General features: G+C 42.5%; 1 protein-coding gene across 7 annotated transcripts in view; it reads left to right on the top strand.

The window, feature by feature from the left end:
• The window catches only part of LOC110527459 (nck-associated protein 5), a 179,816-nt gene that overhangs the window by 120,073 nt on the left and 36,752 nt on the right, over positions 1-22,991 (top strand). For 6 of the 7 annotated variants that reach the window (XM_036982868.1, XM_036982869.1, XM_036982870.1 and 3 more), the window contains 6 exons: positions 1,161-1,251; positions 6,729-6,896; positions 11,565-11,633; positions 13,938-13,976; positions 14,237-14,356; positions 22,440-22,544. In XM_036982868.1, coding sequence (XP_036838763.1) covers positions 1,161-1,251; positions 6,729-6,896; positions 11,565-11,633; positions 13,938-13,976; positions 14,237-14,356; positions 22,440-22,544 — 592 coding nt within the window. Of the gene's footprint in view, positions 1-1,160; positions 1,252-6,728; positions 6,897-9,434; positions 9,516-11,564; positions 11,634-13,937; positions 13,977-14,236; positions 14,357-22,439; positions 22,545-22,991 lie in introns of those variants that run through there. The other variant, XM_036982872.1, reaches the window with a different exon arrangement.

Raw genomic sequence — 22,991 nt, 5'->3', positions numbered from 1 at the left:
GTGTGGCCGCTACCGATGGCAGAGCACAGCCCTGCCTACACTAAAGCCATGGCTTTGCCTTCGTGCAACAGTTCAACTGTGAAAACCGCAATGGGAAAACGGGCAAAATCTCACTGAGCTCAGATGTAAGAACAAACAACAAACAAAACAAACGTGGCTGGGTTGTCTTCCCCAGAGTGTGTTAAGCCTGAACAATTAACAGTGTCAACTGTCACTGTTGAATGGATGATCAGAAGTGTCACCACTTAAAGGTGACTGACACTGACAGGGAATTCAGTGAGAGACAAGTAGGTTGCCTAAATGCTGTTTACTGCAACATCAAGGTATCTGTCGTTTTGCTGTCTCTTTGCCTACTATCTTAGAAATGGCATTTCAACATTTCATTTAAAATTGCAAATGACTCACCCATCTGTCAATCGATGGTTATGTCCCCTGGCTAAGGCCATGGCTTTGTCCCTGGCTGTATCCATTGATACTGTATGTCGCTGGCACGTGTCGCTGGCACATGTCGCTGGCTGTGTCGGCTGTGATGATTTGGAATTCGTCTTCGTTTATCAAAGTCTGGCCTTCTCTCCCTGCTCCACAATGGTATTCGTCTCCTGAAATGTCACAGTGGTTACATCGCGCCATCTCTTTGTACTCTGACTTGTAGGCCTATTTACAGCCAGGTCAATGGTGGGAGCCCTATCCTAGACAATTTCCCTAAAGGGTCAACTCTCACTGGATGTGTTTTTTTTTACCTGGAATAGGCCAGGGGAGAATGTAGAACAAGAGGTAACGCCATTGTAGGGATTCATATAGGAATCAGGGGTGAGGAGTAGCATATTGATGTAGGCTGTGGGGTAAAAGTCTCTGGTTTGCATTGAGATAAATCACTATTTGGCACAAAAATTGAGGCACAACCGTATCGCAAGTCCCATAGAGGCACTGAGGCAGAGGCAGTCAGTCAACACTCTGCTTCAGTGGATGCACTTGTGAACCTCCCTAGCGCCATATGTACCCAATCAGCACCACATCGTGTGGTGTACCACGTACTGTAATGGAAAGGGACTGGGGTATGATCCAAAACCCACCCGTCCCCTCTTGTGTCGCTGGCCCTAAACCAATCTCCCCCTTCTTCTTCCCCCTCTGTTTGTGTGTGTGTGTGTGTGCATGTGCAGGATGGAAGAGACAGTGCGGACGCTGCTGCAGAACCAGGGGGTGCTGGAGCAAACAGCCGTGGACACTGTGGACATCATGAAGGCCTACAAGGTAACACAGCACTGCTTAGCACTCCTCCAACATGGGCTCTCCTTCCTGCTCTTTATAAACCAAACCGTAGAGGCTTGTGTAGGAGAAATACTTTGTTTGGTAACACATAGACCATGCATTAGGATAAGTTGTTGTTATTCACCATCAATTAGGAGTGGCCTTACTATTATTTATATGCAGATATATTGTGGCTTCCATCAATGTAATTGTCTGAATCTTTACCGTTCCCCCACATGCACAGTTGAAGTCAGAAGTTTCCATATACTTAGGTTGGAGTCATTAAAACTTGTTTTTCAACCACTCCACAAATGTCTTGTAAACAAACTATAGTTTGGCATGTCGGTTAGGACATCTACTTGCATGCATGACACAAGTCATTTTTCCTAACATTGTTTACCGACAGATTATTTCACTTATAATTCACTGTCTCACAATTCCAGTGGGTCAGAAGTTTACATACACTAAGTTGACTGTGTCTTTAAACAGCTTGGAAAATTCCAGGAAATGATGTCATGGCTTTAGAAGCTTCTGATAGGCTAATTTACATCATTTGAGTCAATTGGAGGTGTACTTGTGGATGTATTTCAAGGCCTACCTCCAAACCCAGTGCCTCTTTGCTTGACATCATGGGAAAATCAAAAGAAATCAGCCAAGACCTCAGAAAAAAAACATTGTAGACCTCCACAAGTCTGGTTCATCATTGGGAACATTTTCCAAACACCTGAAGGTACCACGTTCATCTGTACAAACATAAGTATGCAAGTATAAACACCATGGGACCACGCGGCCGTCATACCGCTCAGGAAGAAGATGCGTTCTGTCTCCTAGAGATGAATGTACTTTAGTGTGAAAAGTGCAAATCAATCCCAGATCAACAGCAAAGGACCTTGTGAAGATGCTGGAGGAAACAGGTACAAAAGTATCTATATCCACAGTAAAACTAGTCCAATATCAACATAACCTGAAAGGCCGCTCAGCAAGGAAGAAGCCACTGCTCCAAAACTGACATAAAAAAGCCATACTACGGTTTGCAACTGCACATGGGGACAATGATCATACTTTTTGGAGAAATGTCCTCTGGTCTGATGAAATAAAAATAGAACTGTTTGGCCATAATGACCATCCTTGTGTTTGGAGGAAAAAGGGGGAGGCTTGCAAGCCAAAGAACACCATCCCAACCATGAAGCATGGGGGTGTCAGCGTCATGTTGTGGTGGTGCTTTGCTGAAGGAGGGACTGGTACACTTCACAAAATAGATGGCATCATGAGGGAGTAAAATGATGTGGATACATTGAAGCAACATCTCAAGACATCAGTCAGGAAGTTAAAGCTTGGTCCAGATGGGTCTTCCAAATGGACAATGACCCAAGCATACTTCCAAAGGTGTGGCAAAATAGCTTAAGGACAATACAGTCAAGGTATTGGAGTGGCCATCAGAAAGCCCTGACCTCAATCCTATAGAAAATTTGTGGACAGAACTGAAAAAGCGTGTGCGAGCAAGGAGGCCTACAAACCTGACACAGTTACACCAGCTCTGTCAGGAGGAATGGGCCAAAATTCACCCAACTTATTGTGGGAAGCTTGTGGAAGTCTACCGAAATGTTTAACCCAAGTTAAACAATTTAAAGGCAATGCTACCAAATACTAATTGAGTGTATGTAAACTTCTGACCCACTGGGAATGTGATGAAATAAATAAAAGCTGAAATAAATGATTCTCTCTACTATTATTCTGACATTTCACATTCTTAAAATAAAGTGATGATTCTGACTGACCTAAAATAGGGAATTCTTACTAGGATTAAATGTCAGGAATTGTGAAAAACAAAGTTTAAATGTATTTGGCTAAGGTGTATGTAAACTTCCGACTTCAACTGTGTGTTTAATATACACTACCGTTCAAAAGTTTGGGTTCACTTAGACAGGTCCTTGTTTTTGAAAGAAACACACATTTTCTGTCCATTAAAATAACATAAAAGTGATCAGAAATACACTGTAGACATTGTTAATGTTGTAAACGACTATTGTAGCTGGAAATGGAAGATTTTTTAATGGAAGATCTACGTAGGCGTACAGAGGCCCATTATCAGCAACCATCACTTCTGTGTTCCAATGGCACGTTGTGTTAGCTAATCCAAGTTTATCATTTTAAAAGACTAATTGATCATTAGAAAACCTTTTTGCAATTATGTTGGTACAGTTGAAAACTGTGCCAACTAAACTGGCCTTCTTTAGACTAGTTGAGTATCTGGAGCATGAGCATTTGTGGGTCCGATTACAGGCTCGATTACAAGTTTCTCCTGAAACTCGTCAGTCTATTCTTGTTCTGACAAATGAAGGCTATTTCATGCGAGAAATTGCCAAGAAACTGAAGATCTTGTACAATGCTGTGTACTACTCCCTCTACAGAACAGCGCAAACCAGAATAGAAAGAGGAGTGGGAGACCCCGGTGTGCAAGAGGACAAGTACAGTACATTAGTGTGACTAGTTTGAGAAACAGTGAAGAGGCGTTTGAGAGATACGTACAATGCACTGCAATGCATTGCACTCCGGGATGCTGGCCTTCTAAGCAGAGTTGCAAAGAAAAAGCTACGGTATATTCTTGTGTGGACTTTTGTTTGTGTTGTTCCTTAGATACTCAAGGTATCTCACAGAACTATTGACACAGAAGGTCCTTTAATTATCCATGTGAAATTACGCTCATTTAATTATGCCCAAGTGACCTTTCAAACAGCATCGTAGGAAAAAAAGTGGAACTGTGCGAGCTAGAAGCAGTTCGGTTGTGTTACTGTTAGGGGAGGTTGATAAAGGTCATACCATTACAGTTCATGGAGGTCATGTCTTGTATGATTTATGCCACATTTGAAATGTAATTTAGCTTCCACTTTTTAATTTCCAAATGCGTTAACAATAAGTAAGCGAATTCACCTAAGTGCATTGTACGTATCTCTCAAATGCAAAACGTTCTTCGGACTTCTGGACTCCCAGTGATGACTAGCTACGTGGTTATAAAAGATAAAGCCATCCATTAGTATGGCGGGCATGCTATGCCTTTAGAAACCGATCATAAATGGTAAAGTGTAAAAAAAAACAGGCAGGAAGTGTAAAAAATGTGCGTCATAATGGGAAATGGAGGTATGGCGGTATACATTTCATTAAGCCTAATAGATGCATTAGCTAGATTTATTGTGGGTGAACGTAGGGAGTATAACCCTATGGCTGAATCCCCTATTCCTTATACAGAGCAACATTTTTGACCAGGGCCCATAGAGTACATAGCACTAGGCATAACAGGAATAGGGTGTCTTTTATCGCAAAAGTCTCTCTCTCTCAGCGGTGGACCATATTTCCACATTGTCAGATACCCTGTGATTATTCAAATGATGAGTATTATACAGAATAATAGTAGCCCCAGAATGAATCAACCTGAGTGGATTAATTAAACATGGAATTAGAATCTGTCAACGTGTGCCAGTGTGGGGGATCGATTTCGCTCTAACGTGTGCCAGTGTGGGGGATCGATTTCGCTCGAGCTTGTTTGAATGGATGCAGCAAACATACACATGTGGAGAGAGACATATGTTAGGTTACCGAGATGACTGTACCTACTGTGACCAGATGCTCAGCAAGCAATCAGACATAACAGGGCTGTGGTAATAAGAACAAGCTCTCAATTAATGGTACCATTACTGGGGGAGAGATATGGGTCATATTCATTATGCACCAAACAAAATAATACTCACTCAAACAGGCAGGAACGGCCTGAACTTGTACAATAAGAAATGCTTGTTTTTTTTACTACCACAGAGTGTCATGTTTTAGTCAAGATTGGAATAGTCCTTTAAAAGTTCAAAGCAAAACATAATGCTAGTGGTTGCCAAGGACAGCATTTCCAATTCATGTTCAGGAGGGAGGGACGACTTGATTTGGATGCATTTGGATATGGCGGCGCTAGCAAGGACTCAACCTCATCTATCAATGTCTCTAGCCATGGCTCTCTGCGTCCGCCGCGCTACCGTGAAAGCCAATCGTCAGACTTGACAATTAACTGTCAAGGAGGGAAGAGAAGGATTGAATGAAACATTGAACAAAGGTGCACAGGTGTACATCAGGCGATAACAACAAAAGGCTCTGGTGAGATTTTAAGGTGAAAAATTGGGGGGGGGGGGGGGGGGGTCCATTTACTTGCATTGCAAAGCTCATTGGCTGGCTATAGGCATGTGGTGAGGTTTACACGACATCTAACTCCCAGCTCAATTGTAGTTTCATCCCTCTCCTGGTCCTTGATCAGATTTGGAATAGGATGAAGATAAGAGCGTTTGTGAAATGGATGTTGCAAATGAAAGGGCGGTGACCTCCTCGATCAGACTAAGCCTTGCATGTTGAGTATTTAAAGGTGTCCCAATCTCTCCTATTGAAATGTACCTACATTTAGGATTCATGGCAACTATATCACCCCAGGAGCAGTGTGTGTGTGTTTTTTTTTATAAAGAACATTCAATGCATAATGATAAATGCCAGGTTTAGTCCAGTGAGGATTAAGCGTTCCATATTATCGGCACATTACTTTGTTTTGGATGCAGGAAATCCATCATAAATCCCCACTGGTAGGGGTTTTTGTATGGAATTGTAAGGAAAATGGTGTTTGTTGTAAATACAGTATATTCGATTTAACAACAGGCTATGCTATGGTTTTCATATGTCTCAATATCACATACAAAACAACGTGGTGTACTGATTTAAGACCAACGTATCATGATATCATTTATTTGAATAGTAACATCAGAGGGAAAGAAAATCCCTCCTTGACTTCTAGGTTAGTGTGAAAATACTTAGAATAATTGACAGGCGACACTTGCCATATCCTCCTTTAGCAGTACTCTATATCCTGTGTTGAATGTACAGTACCTAATTAGCTAGTCAATGTCAGGATGCTGTCTCGTCTGTGACTGTCTTGGTGAGCCATGCCCAGCGGGCCTGGGGATATCATGGACCCCATCATTTTATTGTGTTCGCTTTTAATTTCCGCCTCTGTGCATCAGTGTCACAGCTGGAGACTGAGGCAGGGTGTGAAGGGGGGGAGAAAGAGGGGTGTGGGGTCCTCTATCGGCGGACAAGATGGAGAGGTCTCAAGGTCACTGCCACTCTTTGGAAATACAAGTGAAACGCGATTAAGGATTAGGGGATGTTTTGGGTGTTGAATTGTTTTTTCCCCCCCCTCTTTCCCTCTCTCTCTCCTCTGTTTCTTTTTCTCTCCTTCTCCCGCCTTTGTCTTTCTTTCTTTCTTTCTTTCTTTCTTTCTTTTTTTCTTTCTTTCTTTCTTTCTTTCTTTCTTTCTTTCTTTCTTTCTTTCTTTCTTTCTTTCTTTCTTTCTTTCTTTCTTTCTCTCTCTCTCTCTCTCTCTCTCTGCCTTTCTCTCTATTTCTCTTTTGCTCTCTCTCTCTCACTGTCTCTCTCTCCTCTCGTCTGTCTATCAGGATAAGCTCTCGGAGGAGGTGCAGAAGACGCGTGACAGCCTGGAGCAGAACAGCAGCGGTGGCGGCCCACAGCCGTCTTCTGGAGACCCTTTGCTGGCAGACATCAGCCGAGCGGAAGAGTTTCAGGACCAAACAAAGCTCCTTCTGGAGCGTCTGCGCACCCTAGAGGTACAGTTCAAAACATGGCTCCGCCTCTCTTCTCTTCTCCTCCCTCGTCCGCTTCTCCCTCTGCGACCAAGCTCTCCTTCTTATGTTTGCAGTCTGGAGCATAACGGCCTTATCAAAGTATTGTGTGCTCTGCTGTTTGAAGAGCAAAGCGCTCCACGGAGGGCTCAGGTTTCGGGACTTGGGGCCTTTACAACTGTCTTTGTTCACTTCCATAGCGCTGTTCCACTGTGTGTTCTGTTCTTAGCATTAGCAACAGTTGAGTCAGAAATCCATTTTGAGTAATCCTTCTGATTCTGATTGTTTCCGACCATACAGTATACCCACTAAACTGACACACCAGGCTTTCAGATCTCCTCAGCAATTGAAGGGGCTAAGTCTTTAAGACTTAATCGAATTAATCTCAGAGACCCACCTAATTACGCTATAGAGCCCCTACCGGAGTGCCCAATGGGAAAGGTTTGGTTTTGCGCTTTTGGGACTACTCCATTGGTCCCATTGCAGCGAAACAAGCTCAACCAAGCTCAATCAAGTGTAGAGAAAGTATTAAAAAAAAGGAATAATGCTACTTGAACCCAGGTCTTCTCCTAAGCCACTATGGACAGCTCAGACATGAGAAAACGCTGCCAGAGATAATAAAGTACCCAAGAAACCGGCACATTCTACAGACATTATTAACGGTGACACTAACTCCACGCAGACAGAAATTGCAGTTAAGGCTAATTACAACAAAATGCAGTGTAATTGCTTGTTGCTTTATGGCTCCTCTATCACTGTATAAGTTATCTTCCCTGCAGTCAAAGAAAAATAATGGCTGGCCTGTCTCGTGATTTGTCAGAGGAAGCGACCCGTATTACCCCAAAAAGCTACATTCTAAATGTATCTGCCTTTTCCTTCCGTCCCGCTGCATCCGTGATGGATGCTCCTCCAGAAGAGAACCGGCTAAAACAACAGCGAGGCAATACATCACTGGCCTTTTGTTATGTGTAAACGGTGATGACACTAAGTAAGGGCGCCCATTTCTATTTCCCCCCCACCAGCCCAGCCCAACTGATATCGTTCATTACCACGGTGGGCATGCTATGCCTTTATAAATGGTGCTTACTTAGATTGAATCCTTTTGAGAAAAATTTGGGAGGGGAAAAAACATGGATTCTTTTCACAGATGCTTGAATGATCAGTTAACGCTGCTACTCTAATTTATATATTTTTTTATGCCCCCACCCCACCCCCCCAAAAAAACGCTAATGGAAGTAGTATCGTTGACTGATTAGACAATCGGTGGAAGGACAAAATGAGTTGGGATTAATCTTGAGCGGACATAGGATGGAATACAAGTTACCGCTGCAAATTATATACCTGTACCTAACTCATCCATTCCAGCTCAACTCTCAATGCTTCTAGCTTTCCACACAAGTAAGTGTTGTAGAGACTCCATGGGAAGACAGAGCAGGCAAGTGACTGGGTCTTGGGTGACTGTCTGCAGTTTGAGCAAGTGTGCATGCCCATTGCCCAGCGTTGTGCCCATGCAGCTTGGTTGGCACAGTTGGCAGCCGGGTGCCAGGGAAAGGAGGCCTGGTGTACAGGCGTCACAGAAGGACAGCTGGCACTCTGGTCTCAGTGCAGGGCTGGCTCTAACTCCTGTTCAATTACGGGCCGAGTGAGAACTGACTGTGGTGCAGCCAGCTCTAGCCCTGTCCATACAATCCCTCCTCCCTTCTCCGCCCTCCTCACCCCAATTCAAACCTACTGTGAGCCAGAAGCAAAAACTCCTGCTGTCTACAACTCTGTTCTCTAGCTAGTTACCTTCCATTGAAGTTTACAAGAAAAATACATCCATGATTCTAGAAAAAATTACTTCTCTAATCATGGGAACTCTAATCATGGATGATCATGCATGTATTCTATTCTATACAAAGCCATTTATAATGGCATGCATAATTGATATGTTTCAAAATCTATGGCAATAGCAGTTGTATGCTTTAATTACAGCAGCTGTAGGAGCAATACATTGACAGGATGTGCTAATATGAATACATGTTTATTACGTGATTTAGTTGCTCTTTTCATCCCCAATCAATCAATCAATCAATCAATCAATCATCCCCAATGTTTTTTCTGACATGGGACATTTATTTAGTTTAGCATTTGTTGATAACGCATCGCAGCCGAGCACTGCATTCATTCACAGTAATATTGACTATGCACCGCGGCTGTACAAAATATTGTTTTTCAACTAGTCTACTCTTTTTTTTTCCCCCTCACAGGCTCAAATAATATTTGTATTGTTAGATTGTCTGCAATGTTAGACATTCTCCGGGACGTTCTGCAATGCGAGATGGCCAAAGAGCACGACAATGAAAGTATCTGAAATGCTTTTAATGCAAGCAGAAAAGGTTCAGCAGTCGTCGTGGGTGCATTTGTAATGAGAGGCTCAGTTTGACGGAAGTAGACGTATTTTCCCACATCACTTCCCAAATCAACGATATTGTCAATACAGCACGTCACTTCCTCTTTCTCTCCGACCGCTTGTTCTACAGAGAAATGATGATTCGACCAGTTACTACCAACACAAAGAATACGATAAGAACATCAGAAAACATGCTTATATGCAACCTTTGGGTAATTGTTCACCTTCACTAGGAGCTTTTACTTTACTAATATTAATACGTAATAGTGCAAGTGAATTTTTGGGGGGTAAAGGGCTTTTCATGTACGTCTCAAAGTTGCTCATTTTTTATAGCTCCGTGCCATTTCAATTAAGGCAGGGGAATATGTTAGGTGCAATTATTTAGCCTGGGTTTTAATCGAAGGCTGTTTGTACTAAAGGGCACGTGGCGAGTGAGGTGAGCTAGCCGGACCGAATGTTGACAGCTTCTAATATGGCCTGCCCGGACCATTTGACAAACTAGAAACAGAGGAGATCAATAGCCCCTCTCCCTTAAAAGGTGAAGCAATATCCCCCCCCCTCCTCCCACCCTAAAACAAGGACATATTCACATTAGCCCCTTCTAGCCCATTCTACCTAACTTCTTACTTGTACCTTTTAAAGTTCAGGATCATAACTTCAATCCCCTTGACCTTTCACTGTGAGATACTTCTGCAGGTTTTTATTAGTTGGCCCCGGTCTTATGGTTGACACCTGACCTTTTCCACCTCCGGAGAATCCTCTCTTGTTTTTATCTTGTTCTCTGGCAGTGTAGTCTTGCACTACAAAGCACATTTGATTTGTTTCATCAATAGTTTTTCATATGAAAACAGATTGGAGAGACTACAAATGCCTTTGGCAATATTTTCATTGGCCACATGTTCAGTATCATTTCACATCTACACTGAACAAAAATATAAATTCAACATGTAAAGTGTTGGTCTCATGTTCCATGAGCTGAAATAAAATATCCCAGATATTTTCTATTAACACAAAAAGGTTATTTCTCTAAAATGCACAAATTAGTTTACATGCCTGTTAGTGAGCATTTCTCCTTTGCCAAGATAATCCATCCACCTGACAGGTGTGGCACATCAAGAAGCTGATTAAACAGCATTATCATTGCACACGTGCACCTTGTGCTTGGGACAATAAAAGGCCACTCTAAAATGTGCAGTTTTGTCACACAACACAATGCCATAGAAGTCTCAAGATTTGAGGGAGCGTGCAATTGGCATGCTGACTGCAGGAATGTCCACCAGAGCTGTCCAATCGGCCTTACATCTGCAGACCACATGTATGGCGTTGTGTGGGTGAGTGGTTTGCTGATGTCAATGTTGTGAACAGAGTGCCCCATGGTGGCGGTGGGGTTATGGTGTGGTCAGGCATAATCTACGGACAACGAGCACAATTGCATTTGATCGATGGCACTTTGAATGCACAGAGCAACCGTGACGAGATCCTGTGGCCCATTGTTGTGCCATTCATCCGCCGCCTTCACCTCCTGTTTCAGCATGATAATGCACGGCCCCATGTTGCAAGGATCTGTACAACTGAAAATGTCCCAGTTCTTCCATGGCCTGCATACTCAACAGACATGTCACCCGTTGAGCATGTTTGGGCATGTTTGGGATGCTCTGGATCAACGTGTACGACAGCGTGTTCCAGTTACCGCCAATATCTAGCAACTTCGCACAGCCATTGAAGAGGAGTGGGACAACATTCAACAGGCCATAATCAACAGCCTGATCAACTCTATGAGAAGGAGCTTTATCGCTCGTCAAGAGGAAAATGGTGGTCACAGCAGATACAGTACCGACTGGTTTTCTTATCCACGCCCCTACTTTTTTTTTAAAGGTATCTGTGACCAACAGATGCATATCTGTATTCCCAGTCACGTGAAATCCATAGATTAGTGCCTAATGAATGTTTTTCAATAAACTGATTGCCTTATGTGGACTGCAAAATTTGTTGCATTTTGCGTTTACATTTTTGTTCAGTGTATGTCAATCAGGGTAGATAATTATATGTTGGTTGTTCTATAACCACCTGTGATTGTTTTAAATTGACTAGCAGGCACCGCCTGGTATTTCTTTATATACTACTTTAATTACTTTAACTCTTCCTTCATTACTGTTTGGTAAATGACTCATAAACCAATCTGATGCATACAAACTTGCTTTTAACGACAAGCTCTCAGTGGATTTCAGTTATCACTAAGTGTGTTTCATTTTGCTGTACAGGAGGAAAACTCAGTATTGGCCAAGGAGAATGAGAGCCAGAGGGAGCAGTATGAGCACTGTCTGGATGAGGTGAGTAGTCCACGCCTCACTCTATTCACTCAGCCCTCAACCTCAGTGAGGCAAATCTATTTTTCACCACACTAATGATAGCCTACATCTCAGGAACGAGTGTTATTTCTTCCCTGTTCTGTCCTATTCCGTGACTTATTATGAGTTGTATACTTTCCTATTTACCTTTAGCGACTTTCTTTAAGATCTTACTGATCAAAAATGTTACAAATACTGCACTATTTTCCAGTATCCTTCTCTACCTTTACTGACTTTCTTTTGAGATTTTTCTCAATTTACAATTTTCATGCTCTCAAATTCCATGAATGCAATTCCAAAGTAATTCCTCTCCAGCAGGAAATGTGATTATGGAGGAAGAGGTACTTGGCGTTCCGAAGGCAAACTGTGTTGTGGGAGAAGCTGGGTAAATGGTGGCCTGAGGGAGCAGGATGACAGCAATTAATGAGCTTGTTGGCTAGGACCGCACGCTGAGTCACCCTGAGGGAAGGCTGAAGGCCTGCGGGTGCCAGAAGGGACAGACTGGTCTAATACACTGTGGTGCCAGCTACTGGGGCTCATATGACCTGAGATCTGGGCTCTGGTGCCAGAGGGAGTGGGGGTGGGGAGGAGGGAAACGTAGATTGATGGTGGGACAGAGAAAGCGAGAGAATGAAAGAAAGAAAAGGAGAAAGAAAGAGGGGGGAAAGAGAGAGAGTAGGATAAAAGGAGATTTAACAATACTTTAGCTGTGTTTTTAACAGTCCAACAATTGCATTGCAATGCTCCAAGCATATTGCATGAAACTCCACACCGTTCTGGAGCCTTGGAGGCTAATGCCTGGGGTGAGCCCAGACCAAATGCCTTTTCCACTTCCGTGACCTCAAAAAGCCAGGGCTGTGCTGCTCTGTTGTCTGGTCTGGTGTTGTGTTGCCTTCTGTAGTCGCTCAAGATGGGGAGTTAGCTCACTAATGAGCATGTTGTGATGCGAGAAATCTCCACAGCTCTAACAACTCTGCCGATGGGCTCAGGGCGTTTGGAAACTGTAGAGAACTCTGGGCTTGTTTAGTAGTGATACATTTTTTAAATAAAAAGATTATTAAAGGATTATTATCTCTACATAAGCAGAGTGGTGGCTGTTTGGTATGCTATTTATGCTGGCCACTCACGTTAGTTTTTAAAATGATATTTTTTTTTATATATATATGTATTTTTTCCCACTTTAGTAAATGTGAGTTATGCCACATTTGGCAATGCATCAGATGTAAGGGACTGTTATGCCGTACTTCATGTAGTATGACTTGAACTATGAATGCTCTATAAAACCTTTATGAGTTGTTTTATTTATCAGTTGTTGTCATTTAGATTCTAACTTGAAGATCATTAAATATTCTTTGAGTTAGTGCCCTTCAGTTTTACAGGAGCAGCTCTGTATCCCTCCCCACAGGGCTCCATCACTTTGTCATATTTACTCCATCTCCCCTTATTCAATAGAGGGAGAGAGGACACCTCTGCGAAAAAAGCCAGTGCGTGCTTACAGTGAATTAACGAGTAATCAATGGGCTGTAATCAGAGTCGGAGTCGATGGGGCTTTGCGGTCTAAACTCGAAAGAGTGGTAGGGGTGTGAGGCGTTCTGCGGCCAAAGCCCAGGCACAACAGTACTTTACCCCGCCACTTCTTCTCTCCGACTGACCGCTGTGTCGCAAATGACACCCTATTTCCTATGTAGTGTGCTCCTTTTGACCAGGGCCCATAGGGTCAAGTAGTGCAGTATATAAGGGATAGGGTGCCATTCAGGACACAACCCCCTACTCTCCAAGCCACTATATCAGCCCTGACACTGCTGTCAATACAGGATCAACAGAAGACAATTAAACATCATGAAGACATGCAGTGCGTCTGGCTCCAATCTGTTCTGCTTCGCCGGGCCGCTACTGGCCTTCTCTGCCACCCTGCGTCAGATTTATGATGATTGGGCCCCTTAGGAATCAACACACTCCTCCAAGGAAAGGCATACGGGGGGACAATGCTGTAATGTATTGGGACGTCGTGTTCACTAAAGCCTGTAATCATTTTGATAGGCGGTCGGTGGAACTTGTGTATTAAATGTCGTTGGAGGAATAGGGGAAGTGAGAGAGTGCAGCGTCGGCATGCACAGGGCAGGGGCAGTTTAGAGTTGAGGTCGTGGGTCAACTGGAGACATTTTCTTTCTTTCTTTCACACTCATTTTTTCTCACCCATAACAGCCACCATATTATGGTCAGTCACTAAACAGCTTGCATAAAAAGTTTGGATAAATCTTGTTTCTTTTTTTCACTCTGTTTTAGGTTGCCAATCAAGTTGTGCAGGCACTACTCACCCAAAAGGTAGGAGTCTGGTTTCCATAGCAACTGTGTTATCAAAATGTCTCAGAATTATACTATTATTAGATCCAATGATGTTGTTAGACATGTATGCAATACAGTAGCTCAAAACTTAATCTTACCATTCACTTTTTTTTTTTTAGACACCTCATTATCTCGTGTTAACTAATCACCTTTTATGGTGTCCATATTAGGACAGTCACACATCACTGAAGGTTCACACCTCTGTCTGTAATAACTCTCTGTTGTTTTTCCCCATGCAGGATCTAAGGGAGGAGTGTCTGAAGTTGCGGACCAGAGTGTTTGACCTGGAGCAACAAAACCGGACCATGAGTGTCCTCTTCCAGCAGCGAGTCCGACCCGCATCAGACCTGCTCCTGCAGGTAGGGACCTGTCCACTCATCTAGTCCCAGAACTACTGTAGAACCTCATTGTCCCAGAACCACTATAAAACCTCATTGTCCCAGAACCACTATAGAACCTCATTGTCCCAGAACCACTATAAAACCTCATTGTCCCGGAACCACTATAGAACCTCATTGTCCCGGAACCACTATAGAACCTTGATATCCCGGAACCTCTATAGAACCTCATTGTCCCGTAACCACTATAGAACCTCATTGTCCCGGAACCACTATAGAACCTAATTGTGCCGGAAGCACTGTAGAACCTCATTGTCCCAGAACCACTATAGAACCTCATTGTCCCGGAACCACTATAGAAACTCATTGTCCCAGAACCACTGTAGAACCTCATTGTCCCGGAGCCACTATAGAACCTCATTGTCCTGGAACCACTATAGAACCTCAATGTCCAGGAACCACTATAGAACCTCATTGTCCCAGAACCACTATAGAACCTCATTGTCCCGGAACCACTATAGAACCTCATTGTCCCAGAACCACTATAGAACCTCATTGTCCAGGAACCACTATAGAACCTCATTGTCCAGGAACCACTATATAACCTCATTGTCCAGGAACCACTATAGAACCTCATTGTCCCGGAACCACTATAGAACCTCATTGTCCCAGGACCACTATAGAACATCATTGTCCCAGAACCACTATAGAACCTCATTGTCCCGGAACCACTGTAGAACCTCATTGTCCCAGAACCACAATAGAACTTCATTACCCCAGAACCACAATAGAACTTCATTACCCCAGAACCACAATATCACCTCATTGTCCCAGAACCACAATAGAACCTCACAGAGCAACTATTGACCATTACTCAGGGGTGCCTGACTGATGTAGTTAAAATAGCATTTCACTGCTATTAGTTTCTTGTATTCAATATTGTTGAAGACAACAGTGTGGGTGTAAGGACGACTGTTCCAGTAGCATATTTTCTCACTTCAAACTTCTGAAGAGCAGCGATATTAGATCATCCATCTTTTTGTGATGGCGATGTGATCCTGAGTCCAGGGTCTGTGATATCATCATTGCTAAAAAACTATGTGCTCATGAACCATCCAGCCTCCACGGAGCTACGGGGCTCAGATAAGATCATTTGAGAAAGTACCGAGACTCGCGTCATCCATCCTGGGTTCTCTCGGGGGACGGTAAACCTCTCAACCAAATTACCTCTAGCGCACCAGACCCTGTGGCACGTAACACAGACATAGATGCTAGAGAGAGGGGATGGTATGTGTGTGTGTGTGCGCGCGCGTGTGTATGTAGTCTGCCGTGGGTAGGAATGCACACTTACTGTAACTCAGAAATCATTTACTCCAGTCACTGCAGAGAGAGACAGAGAGAGAAATATTGACAACCATGTCTGCTATAAAATGGCCGCATGGATTTTCCTTAATCTGATTTGCAGCTATGGCCGTCCAGCTCTCGTTACCTTACCTCCTCTCAGAGTGGTGGGTGGAGGCTCTCAGACTGCCACAGGGTAAAGCAGGGAGATGTGAGGTGTGAGAGGGAGCTCAGGGGGATGGGGGTACAGAGGGCCTACAGACGAATAATGAGACGCCTACTGGTCTTAATGAGAACATGTGGCTCAGAAAGGATGGACGAGAGGAGCTCAGGGGAGAGCTGAGTGCAGATACTATGCAAGTCAACACATCCAGGTACAGAAACAAAGAAAAAAAGTTGAAGAACAACTTTTTTTTATTTTTTAAATTGTTGACAAAATCAGCCTCCAGCACACTGGTATTGTTGAATAGTCCACAAACCATTTTAATGGATCTCGTTTAAGCAATGTTTCGATCAATAGACCATCACGGCTTGTTCAGGTGTTGACAAAATTCGAAAGGATTATAAATGAAAATTGCAAAGCGAGCTGACCACAATCCTTTATCTACCCCAAGTTCAGGAGAGAGTATGCCCTCTGTCAGTCGCCCTCTGCTAGCAACTGATATGGACATATGGATAATTGAAAGTCACAGTTCACATTGTCCAGTGAAGGGTCCAATCGTCTCAACAGATTGAGCGAAGCTGTGGATGCACTATTTTTGTCCCAACTAAACCAGGGCAGGGTTAAAGTGAAATGTGTAATTGTTTATTATCTATTTGTAACTATTTCATAATATTTTGATTTAATAAACCAATATGTATGTTCTGGTTATATCCTACAAGAGTAAATGTTTGCATATTCAGTCTGTTCAGTAGAGCATTTGTGTTCAGTATACAACGTGATCAACAAGACATTGACGAGAGCAATATACCGTAAATCTATTTGCTTGTGTAGCAGGAACCTCTGTCCCTGCCCCAAATGGCATCCTATTCCCTATATAGGGCACTGCTTTTTACCAGAACGGTCAAAAGAAGTGCACTATGTAGAAAATAGGGTACCATTTGGGACATATACCCTGGCTTTTCACAAGGGAGTATGTCGGGAATGAGGATTTGTAGCAAGACATTTTTTTTCCAGCGGTGAGAAAGTGAGATTTTATTGTGAAGGAGGCGGAGAGATTTTAAAGATTTATGTCCAACTTTATGTCCAACCGGTGTCTGCCAGCGCATTTTAAACAACAACGATAGCTAAATCATACGTTATAGGATGCTCTTTTGTATTTTTACATGGTTTCCTCAAACGGTCAGTCATTTTATTGAAAAGCTCATGATTCTTTCATGGTTGTGGTTTTGTCGATATGTTTCAGGTTGTAAACCTTGTTTCTATTCCTGGGATTAGTTGCTCTATAAAGGTGGCTGTGACAACGATGACCAGTAATACAAGTGCTGAAAGAGTATATGATTGATTGATTGATTGATTGAGTCAATTAAAACATGGGTTTGAAATCAGTTCCCCTGCTAGTTATTGTGGATCATTTCTCTTGAAGTAGCCTAATATTTTGCCCTCTAAAATGGCTGCAGGTAACCTTCTGTTTTTATTCATGTTTATTTAGATTTTTATTTCACCTTTTATTTCACTAGGCAAGTTAGTGGTTTGCATGAATTACCTTTATACCATAACCTACCATCAAATAGTAATTAGTGACAGTAGAGCTTGACATATTAATATTTCCTTTCAGTCAGAGGGTGGCAGGTGTTTGGCCGTTTTTTATCACCCGCATTGGCATTTCATTTCTACTGTTCTGGGAGTCGGTAATTAAATGTGTTGTTGGCCCCTGGGGCCATCTTGAATTTCCCTGATAACGAATCACTGCTCTCTATTGAGATTGTGATTAGGAATACTGGGAATATGCTTGACCTGCTGCCGCCTCATGTAATGTGGCATTTCACACGCTGCAAAGCTCTGTTTGCTGCAGTTCGGCCAGGTGCTTAGTAAGGTGTGTAAGTAGCGAATAATAATTCCCTCCTTCCACTTATACAGCCTTATCAAAAGTGACAGGCGAGTGGTAATTGAATTGTCAATTATCCGTAAAAGTAGGTCCTGGTTGCCGTGGAAACTTCCCAGGCCCCTCCGGCAGGACCTAGTAGCTACACAGTACCATTCAGTCATTTTTGCCTTCTGAATTTTGATGGGCTTTTGCACTATGGTTCCCCTCAAAGGGTTGCCTTTGCTGGAGTTTTGTTAACTGGACTGCCTGCACAGTATTCCTATTCTGGTTCATTTCTCAGTGGAGTACGAGAGCCATGTTTTGTCTTAGCTTAGCCAATTCCCTGCTATACGTTACCTGTATCCTCTGACTAAGGGAAGACCAAGCCGTGAGTGCAGAATTAAACGTAGTTAAGGAAATAGGTTGTAACAGAGAAGGTGAGCTCCCTCAGTGCGCCTCCGTCCTTGGCTAGATCACACTTCCACCCGGTCAGGTACAGTGAGGTTAGCCCTAAGAGACACAGAGATGGGGGAGCTGTCCGCCCCCATGTCGTCGTCCCCCCCCCCCTCTCCCCACCCTTCCCCATCGGAGACCTTGTGACACTATTGACTGAATCATTGATGACTGTGCTGAGGAGGTGTAATCCTGCACCCCTACGATAACATCAGCCCCCCTTCTCTTCTCCTGACACTCAGCCACTCCCATCCCCCTGTATGGACAGCCTATACCCTGGAGAGGAGCGATATGGCTTCAGAGAAGACTACATTTCTATTACTGGCTTTATGGTGAGAGAGACGCCATCTGGCATGTTAAGTCCACTGTAAAGGACAACCTGGACTGAGTCAGCTACAGGGGAAGAATTCTCATCCACATGTCAACTTTAGGTCATAATGGCAAGTTAAGCGGTATTAAAGAAAATACTTAGTTTAGAACAAGCTGTAGTAGGTATATTTTGCCTCCGTTAATTCACAGTTATGTACATGACATGAATATGATATTCAAATTCAACTACAAATAAGCAGAACGTGTTTTAAGACCTTTTTTTCATTTAATTACTGTCACTTACCTTTAATTCTCAATATTAAGTCTTTGCCTAAATGTGTAAGCAATAAACAGGAATATATTTTATATAAACATTTGATTATGGCTAACAAACTAATTTAAAACTATTCAGCATCAAATGTGCATGAACTGTGCAAAATAATGATTAAATCAAATTGATTAGAGGCTCAACATGCCGTTTATGTGCTGTACTTCATTCCCATTGAATCCAGTTGAAACAACTCTTATCATTATTTCTATATTTCAAAAGTTAACTCAACGGAGAACAAGAGAGCACACTGCGTCAAATCCTTTTCCACATCCCCATCGATCACAACCACTCTGGACCAAATTGACTTGGGCCAAGTTATAAAATTACGGAGCATTCCACCGAGATGACCCCAAGGTTCATCATTTCCATAAAATAGTCAAACTAGCCTATCTGCTGTGAAAGAGTATTGATGCCATGTCTCTCCAGGTCCCTGCTAGCACACAATATGCTGTACAGTACTAGAGAACAAGACGAGATGTAATGAGAGCATTACATGGTCACCATTTCTGAGAATAAAATATATACTGTCAAAATTGAGTATATTAATTGAAACAATTTAAACAATGTTTTCTCCAGTTGCTGCAGATATACAGCAATGCACGATGGGTCTAGCAATTTCAACTCAATTGAAATTTCACACACAAACACAGTTTTTATTCTTCAAACCTCATGGGGACATAAAATGTATTTCCATTCAGAATCCTATTTTCCCTTAACCCTTACGCTAATTGTAACCCTAACGCTAAACCTAAGCTTAAAATAACCTTTGTCCTCATTGGGACGTGGTTAATGTACCCACGAGGGAGAACTTTCCTCGTTTTACTATCCTTGTGGGGACTCAATGGGATTTTAGATCCCCGCAAGGTTAGAAGAACCAACCCACACAAACACGTGCACATCAAAATACAAATCAATTACTTTTACAAAAACCCATTGGAAATCAATATGATTTAATCCATTGGAATGTTGCCATTATAGCCCTTCATCGTTTAGATGGTCTGCAGGATAGAGTCCCCTTTAAACTCAGTCTAAATGGGGCTGAGATTACGGAAAGAAAAACAAGAGGGAGGATTAATTTGGCACTCTCGGGAGATAAAGGGATCATCTAAATGTGATTTAATTCAGATCTCCAGTTTACATTCATGTTCCCTTTAAACTAGTTCCAATTTGCTCTAATTTGCACAGATAAATGCATCTACAATTAACGTGGAACTATTTCTATCCATTCTCTGTGTTTTGCAGAGGGTGGCTCACACACAAGCAAGCCTTTGCAGCTTTTCAAACTTGATCGATACGAATGCGATGCGTTGAGACTCGATGTCAAGTCAACCAAAACGAATGTGCTCGTATGTCCTTGGAAGTGTTTCTTTAGCCTAAGGGACAGCATATGTTGAAGATACATGTATTAGCTGGCGTTCTACTACTGAAGCCTCACTTCACATTGCATGACGTGTATTACACTAGTGCAGCAGTCATCACAAATGTTATATAACAGATTGAGCCTTATAAGGAAGTAGACCTGGAGATACCTGGTCTGTACTGCCCTACCAAGCAAAAAGGCAGTAACAGCTCATTTGGTCGAAAATGAGTTAATGGCATTTTTGCTACATTAAATACATGTGGACAAGTATTCTGCCTCTGTTGGGTTTTGGAGAAAATAGGGGTGATGTTAGCGGTAACTGTATAAAGTTACTGTGAAACCAAGGTAGATAAAAGCAATTTTTCTCAGTTCCACGCTATGAGCAGTTACTGCCTTTTTGCTTGGTAGGGCAGTATAGGTATAGGTGGTTTTGGTTAGTTGCTTTCAGTGAGATTGTGACTATTGATCCTCTGACAGTAGTCCATGGATGTTTTGAACACAATGCTCAAGTGGCCATTGTCAATGCCCAGGGCAAAGGACTAGGATTGTTATCCCTCTCATCATGAAGAATTTTTTTTCTTGGAGATTAAAAAGAAAACTGGTTACAAGGGGCTGTCACCCCAAGTAAAATGAACATGGCTTCCAGGAATATGGTTTGCACCATAGATAGATACACTATTGCATTGTATTTATATCTCTATGGCTTTCACACTGCGTTTGCAGGAAGGCTTGTTAGCTCGAAGCCTCCAGGACCCCAGGGCTCGGCCGGTGTGTTGATCACTAGCACTGAGACTGATTTTATTACAAGCTTTTCGACTTATTGTCTGTCTCTCTGTTTCTTTGTCGGATCAGAAGTGAGCCGGTGTCTTCATTCCAAAGGCTATTTTCGGAAGGTCACCTCCTTACTGTAGCTCTGTCCCTGATACTCAGTGTAACGGTAGACAGCACATACAAACTCTAGAATGTCAAAATCTCGCATCGGAACCTCACACTTAAACAGGTGGTAACATGGATGTTTGTATGAAATAATGGATATTGTGATACTATGGTTTGGCCTTGGGCAAGGAGTTTGAGATCAGGGCTTCCTGAATGACACAGCTGTGTCGCAGGGAGTTTACGAGGTGTGAAACTATTGTTTAATAAACATGTGTCCTCTGTGATTTAGTAGAGGAGTAGCTTTATACTCAAGGAGCCTTCTGGGTAGTCTGAAATGTAGAGCAGAGATGATGTGAGGTAGAAATTGCATTTCTATGGTTGTACTAAGAAATGGAGTAAACCCATATTAGGTTAGGCCTGTCATATTGTATACTCTCTCCCTGTCTTTTTTATTCAGATATACTTTATTTATGTTAAAGACTATAGATGGATTTAAGCTAATATACTGTACACTAAAAGTTCCACGACGTGAATCTCATCGCTGCAACGCCGGCAGCGTGAAATTCTTCTGGCGGTCATGTTCATCTAGAGTGGGCGTACACAGCACGGGAAGGAAAGTTAGTGCAGAGTACATGAATCTGGCAATTGTATTTCATTCTCGAGATGGAGAAGTTAAAATAGATATGAGCGCAGCAGAAAATATCCTCCCTCGACGAGCATTAAAGTTGCCTTTCGAGGGGAATGTGGCATAAATGGAGTGTTTTTGCTGCAGCACGTTTGCCGTTAAGTAGATCCGAGCACAGGGAGCCGGGCAGTAATTAGGTTGGAGGATTAATATGTGAAAATGTAGTTGGTTTTGTATCCTTCCCCTGTGAACGGAAACCAAAGAAAATAATGGATCACAAAATAGTGTTTGAATATGAATGCAAAAATCGAAGGAATCCCTCGCTCCCCAATGCAATTATTTCCCATTCACATGAATTATTCTTAACAGATGACATTAATGGCATTGATTCCAATACAATTGAAGAGTGCCCTGCATAGATCTCAGTGGGGGGAGAAAGAGGTTTACTTTCAAGCCCTGGGAAAGTGCGGCTGAACCAAAGCCTTTTTGAGACCTGCTCAAATGTGATTTTTTGGGGGGTTTTCGTTGTGAGATTTGAATGAAAATTATTAATATTTGATGGTAGACTTTCTATTGTATATTCATTAATCTACTACTGGAAATATTTGATTGATACGGAACACCAATGAGAAATGCAAAATAGCATGCAATATAATATAGTTATTTGATTGTCACATTATTCTGTTCAGTTGAATGTGTTAAATGCCTTCTCTATGTAGTTGATATATTTCTGTATGTAGTAGAGACATTCAGTAAGACCTTGTGCTTTCTTGTCCTTTCAGAAACTCCACTCTCGGATCATGGATTTGTCTGCCTCTGATCTCCTCCTGGAGCCGGAGAGGAGCAAAAGCTTCCTGCTATCCAGGAACACTGACTCTCCACCTCATGTACGATTGATGGAAAACAAACCAATGGCATGTTCTTTTCCCGTGAGCCTCACCCATATGTATTGTCCAGGCATCAGAACTGACGTACAGCCCAGAGAAATCATTAGGGAGGATTAAAATACCAGATCTAACTATGGGGGTTTGATCCGCTGTTCTCGGCAAGCCGAGTTGGCAGTATCACATTCTTAAAGGTATAAATCCTTGTCATATTACCAGACGACCATCGATTGAGGCTCGTCTTCAGTAAAAATGAGTCTGCGGGATAGTGTAGTAGATTAGTCATGTTATACATTATGTATTAAGGTCTTAAAATGAATTCACTTTGGTCTTGTGTCCTTTTACTCCGTTAGGACCCAACCTGATAAACCTTCATATATATAGTATAGAAATGTGGCAAAAAATTAAGTGAAAAATTGATAGTGTAATAATGTTGAAATCTGATAATGT

Source organism: Oncorhynchus mykiss, chromosome 7 (assembly GCF_013265735.2).
Source record: "Oncorhynchus mykiss isolate Arlee chromosome 7, USDA_OmykA_1.1, whole genome shotgun sequence".
NCBI classification, from domain to species: Eukaryota; Metazoa; Chordata; class Actinopteri; order Salmoniformes; family Salmonidae; genus Oncorhynchus; species Oncorhynchus mykiss.
Note: the sequence above shows the minus strand (reverse complement) of the source record. Positions and strands in the feature narration are given on the sequence as shown.